The sequence below is a fragment of the Odontomachus brunneus genome, unplaced genomic scaffold (genome assembly GCF_010583005.1).
Source record: "Odontomachus brunneus isolate Ranch 3 - 2012 unplaced genomic scaffold, Obru_v1 Obru_scaffold_251, whole genome shotgun sequence".
In the NCBI taxonomy this organism is placed as follows: Eukaryota; Metazoa; Arthropoda; class Insecta; order Hymenoptera; family Formicidae; genus Odontomachus; species Odontomachus brunneus.
Genome location: NW_022639701.1, coordinates 130,413 through 135,071, shown reverse-complemented (window position 1 = coordinate 135,071; position 4,659 = coordinate 130,413). Strand labels below are relative to the sequence as shown.

Below are 4,659 nucleotides of genomic sequence, written 5' to 3'. Positions count from 1 at the left end.
ACCGTTTGCGCCGGCTCACCGTGTTTCGACCACAACCGTTTTCGCTTGACGTTGTCGTAAGTGACCCACTTTTCATCACCAGTCACCATCCGCTGCAGAAATTGGTCAATTTTGTTACGATTCAGCAGCGATTCGCAGATGGAAATTCGGTCCATGAGGTTTTTTTGCATTAACTCGTGTGATACCCATACATCGAGCTTCTTTTTGTATCCAGCCTTATTCGAGTAGTTTCAAACGCTTTTTTGTGCAATGTTTAGCTCCTGAACAATCGAAACAGTGCTTACATGACGGTCGGACTCGACGATTTCCATTATTTTATCGACATTTTCGACAATTGGCCTTCCAGAGCGTGGTGCATCTTTGACATCAAAATTACTGGAACGGAATCGACGAAACCAAAATTGCACGTGATTGGCTGTTACAGTATCAGGGTGTTACATAAACACTATTCACATTTTCAGCCGCCTGGCTTGCGTTTTCGCCTTTATCAAAGAAAAACTGTAAAATATGGCGTATTTTCTCTTTGCTGGTGTCCATATTTGACGCGCGCTCAAACAATACTGAGTCAAACAATCACAAAACTGTCTGAGAAGTTTTTTTAGTACAAAATCTTATCTTTCTAACGCCTTTCTAGCGTAAACTGATCGCACTTACACAATGCGAGATACACATTACTAAAGCCATCTATTGGAAAAATAATGGATTTCTTTTTACTACACCTTATATAAGATCCAAGTCAATAAATTATCATGAACATTGGATAGGATCTCGGAAGCTCGTCATTCATTAATTCATTTCCCCTCACAATCCTTATTTACTCCATACAAATACACACTCATACATTTATGTATACATGTGCACGAGCACATAAGTACTTGCGTACAAATACTCAAATTATTTACTTCGAAATACTACTTCTAGTGTTTGATTATATTATGTAAAATTATAGCATTTTTTTTATCAAAAAGCACAAAGGAGAAAAATTTTTAAGTATTATAAATGCAATAGTGGAAAAACTACGGACTTATTTTTGTATTTTAATTTAAAACATTTATTCGTAATTTGCTTTAGATTCCAAAACTCTAAATTCCCAATATCGTCGATTAAATATATACCTAATTTTGACGATTTGCATGGTACAGTATAAAAATCTGTAAGATTCTTATATTTATTTCCAATGACAACAGGGCCTATATTATTAACGACAATATTTCTAATAACAATAACATTTCCATTCTTTAAACTGCAGCAGTTATCTGGTTCACATATTTTTAAAGTAAACTGTTTGAACACAACTTTACTGAATTGATTACAATTACGGAAATTCATAAGTGGACCATTGAAATGTGGATTTAAAAATGTGGTCTCATTATGTGTCATTTTTAAGTTATGATGTATGCAATTATTTCTTTCAGTTATACGACAAATAATTTGTTCTAATTCCTTATTATTTTTGCGAATTAATTTTAATATTGATTATAAATAATTTTCGAATGGAAAAGCACTGAATTGTTGAAGAGGTCCAAATTTTTCTACGTCATCATAAATATGTAATAAATAGTGTACGTTGTGCGATACATTTTCTTTACCATATAAAACAATAAATGTTTCAACAAAATATTGTAATAAGGATTTGGAATAACCTAAATATTGCTCTATATGTTTTGAATTTGATAGAATACTGATAGATATATGCAATGTTAGAAAATTACAATATTGATCTTTATTTATAATAGATTTTAAGACTACGGGTCCCGTGTATAACAAAAAAGTTCGAAATTCAGTTGCTTTCCATCTTTTACTTTCAAATAAAGATCTTGATTTTCTATTAAATTCGGAAGGTACATTCTTTCTTTGATCTAATAGTAACTTCGAGATTTCAGACATTTGATAAAAGGATAATTTTCTTTTGGGTTTTCACCATAAAAGTGATAAGTTTTTTGACAATTCCCAAGAATATTAGATGCATCGGATCTGATGAAAAATCAGTTATCATATTTATATTAGGAATCGATTCAAGTATTGATGTGCCTGTATGATGTTCTTGTAATTTTTGTCGAAAATCGTTATTTGTTCTTAAATGACAATTATTTATATATGGATAAATCACTCTATTACAATAATATTTGTAACTGTACATTACCTTAACTGTACATTTCGCACATGCATAAAAAACCGAATGTCCTTTAATATAAGTGACAAAATTTTTAGCAGGAACATCGCATATAAAAGAATTAATTTTAAAAGAATAGATATGATCTTTAATTTTTATACCATGAATTGTTAAATAGTTTGCTTCTTCTGTAAAACGTTGTAAAAATACATTAGCACTAGTGGGCTTTTCATATCCATGATAGATCCCAATAATTTCTACTTTATTGTAATTTTCAACTAAATTGCATGAAATGGGATAAACTTGACTGTTTGAGCTTTTGAACAACGGCAAACCATCAATGTTTATATTAACTTCAATAAAGTTGTCATTATGAAAAGAACATCGCGATAAAAGTTTTTCAATGTAGTTACATATGCCAAAATGATAATAATGACCTGGTGTAACAACGTCTACATTAATTTTTCTTGGAGTTCTTAGTAAAGTGCGAGCATCTTTAGGCAATTCTGGATACTTAGGTTTTATACGACACATTAATTCATTTAACGCGACATGAGTTATATTATTTTTAATTGTCCATTCTTGCAACCAAAACAATAAAGAAGCTAGGGAATCGTCTGTGATATTTGTAGATCTACAATTATTTGTACAATTTATATGTTCCATGTGATCATTGGAATCACTGTCTGAAATATAATTACTTACGTCTTCTATCTGATTTTTGGAATCAGTGTCTGAATTCGTATTCAAGACCTCTAAATCATTATGGATATTATAAGTATCATAAGAATCATTATATTCAACGTAACGTACTTCATTATTATTCTCAAAATTATTACTTGAAGCTACAAATATGTTTCTTGATAACGGCGTAATATTTTTACATTCAACCTTGTTAATTATCATATTACTTATCTCTTGTGTTTTTCGATAATGCTTTCTATTTTAGGCATTGTGAAGATTAATAATTTTTTTACCTCCTTGTATGATCCTTAGATGATCTTCTGCGAATACACTCTTGACCACTCGATAACTTCTACAGTTTATATTATCCGATTTCACAGCTACACTACGTGATGCAACAAATATTAATACCATAATTAAAATAAAAGCAGTGATTTCATTGTTATATTATATGGCTACACATACCACAAGAAACAAAAAAAAACTCGCACATTCACTTTTTTGCTTCACTCACTGTTTTTCTTTTTCGTTAAGAGGGGTATACACTGAAAGGTTATGAATCTGTCTCTCTCTCTATTTGCCATTCAGACCTTAAACCTTTGGTCCTTTCGCCATTTCCTAGTAAAAAAAACTTGTTAGGTGTAGAGAAATGATTATATGAGGGTGATCTTCTCGGCGGAAAACGTTGAGGCACGTTCCAAAAATATTTCATGGTCCGAACGTATTCTAACAAGTTTTAACATAACAGTAGTTAGGCTGGTTCTACAATACGTTGTTTGCCGTAGTCGAATATCGGAATGCAGTCGATAGGTCTGTTCTTTCGCTCTGCACTACAGCACTGGTACAATAAATTAGAGTGAAACAAATTTATAGACATTCGTCTATAATCATACTTTGTGCTTTGTTCAAATAATCTTATGTCCATGATACAGACTAAGGGCTATCGCACACAAATTGACATAACTGCATATGCATAGCATAAGACCGTATGTACCAATGAGCATCGAGTATTAAGTCGCCATATTGGTGTTCGATGCTTAATATTCGATGCTCATTGGTCCATACGATCTTATGCTATGCATATGCAGTTATGTCAATTTGTGTGCGATAGCCCTAAGTTTCCACCGGGTTTCGAATCGGATCAGAGTCGGATTAAAGTCTGTTCTTTTTCGCTTCACAGCTGTATTGGTGCAATAAGTTAAAGTTAAAGTGAGACAAACATATATTTGTCGCTCTCCAATTTATGGCATCAGTTCAACGAAAAAGAATAGACTTAATGTTCACTAAGTATGTTCACTAAGTATGAGAGTGTAAAAAGTGCAATTAATGAGAATAAACTAATTAGATATTAGCTATTTTCAGATGGCTCACACCTTCAAAGGATATCCTAAAAATAGTCTGATGACGTCCCACTGTCCTAAAAGCGTTTTTAGAACGTATTTTGGAAATTCTGTGATGTTTGGGGTGCACTAGTGTGCAACGGGCATTAGGTGTAAAAATGTGAAAAATACAAGCAACTCGAACAAATCTATAGTCGCAGATATTAGGTGAAGTAAAAAGTTCTGAGCGTTTTCCGCTAGATGTCTTTAGTGAGCCATATCTCACGATGTATACATCGCATCGGGTCATACTATACGGCGATTTAAAGGTGACATTACGCTTCAAAAAAAGTTCTGTGACAGTTTTGTGTTTGGTCAAGCCAGTTGTGTGTTACAGCGTTCCAAAATGGAGGTAAAAAAAGAGAAAATTCGATACATTCTTCAGTACCACTACGACCAAGGTGAAAAGGCGGAGCAGGCGGCCAAAAAAATTTGTGCTGTTTATGGACCCAATACAGTATCGAATGCAACAGCAAAGCGGTG

The 4,659-nt window shown here is 32.8% G+C and overlaps 1 protein-coding gene across 5 annotated transcripts; it reads right to left on the bottom strand.

Moving 5' to 3' along the window:
* Positions 1-495: 495 nt before the first annotated feature.
* Positions 496-4,359, bottom strand: LOC116852726. Of its 5 annotated transcripts, none has more exons than XM_032833351.1 (2): positions 3,263-4,359; positions 496-3,182 (listed from the first exon to the last, which is right to left on the bottom strand). In XM_032833351.1, exon 2 carries the CDS (start codon positions 3,017-3,019, stop codon positions 1,880-1,882), a length of 1,140 nt encoding a protein of 379 aa, XP_032689242.1. In that variant the 5' UTR covers positions 3,020-3,182; positions 3,263-4,359; the 3' UTR covers positions 496-1,879. The 5 variants fall into 5 exon arrangements, with proteins under 5 accessions (XP_032689242.1, XP_032689243.1, XP_032689246.1 ...); XM_032833352.1 differs by having other exon boundaries at positions 496-3,177; XM_032833355.1 differs by having other exon boundaries at positions 3,312-4,359.
* Between the last annotated feature and the right edge of the window lie 300 nt (positions 4,360-4,659).

Bases quoted from the DNA above. Each gene is read 5' to 3' on its own strand.
- LOC116852726 (XM_032833351.1), bottom strand. From the start codon at position 3,019: ATGATAATTAACAAGGTTGAATGTAAAAATATTACGCCGTTATCAAGA.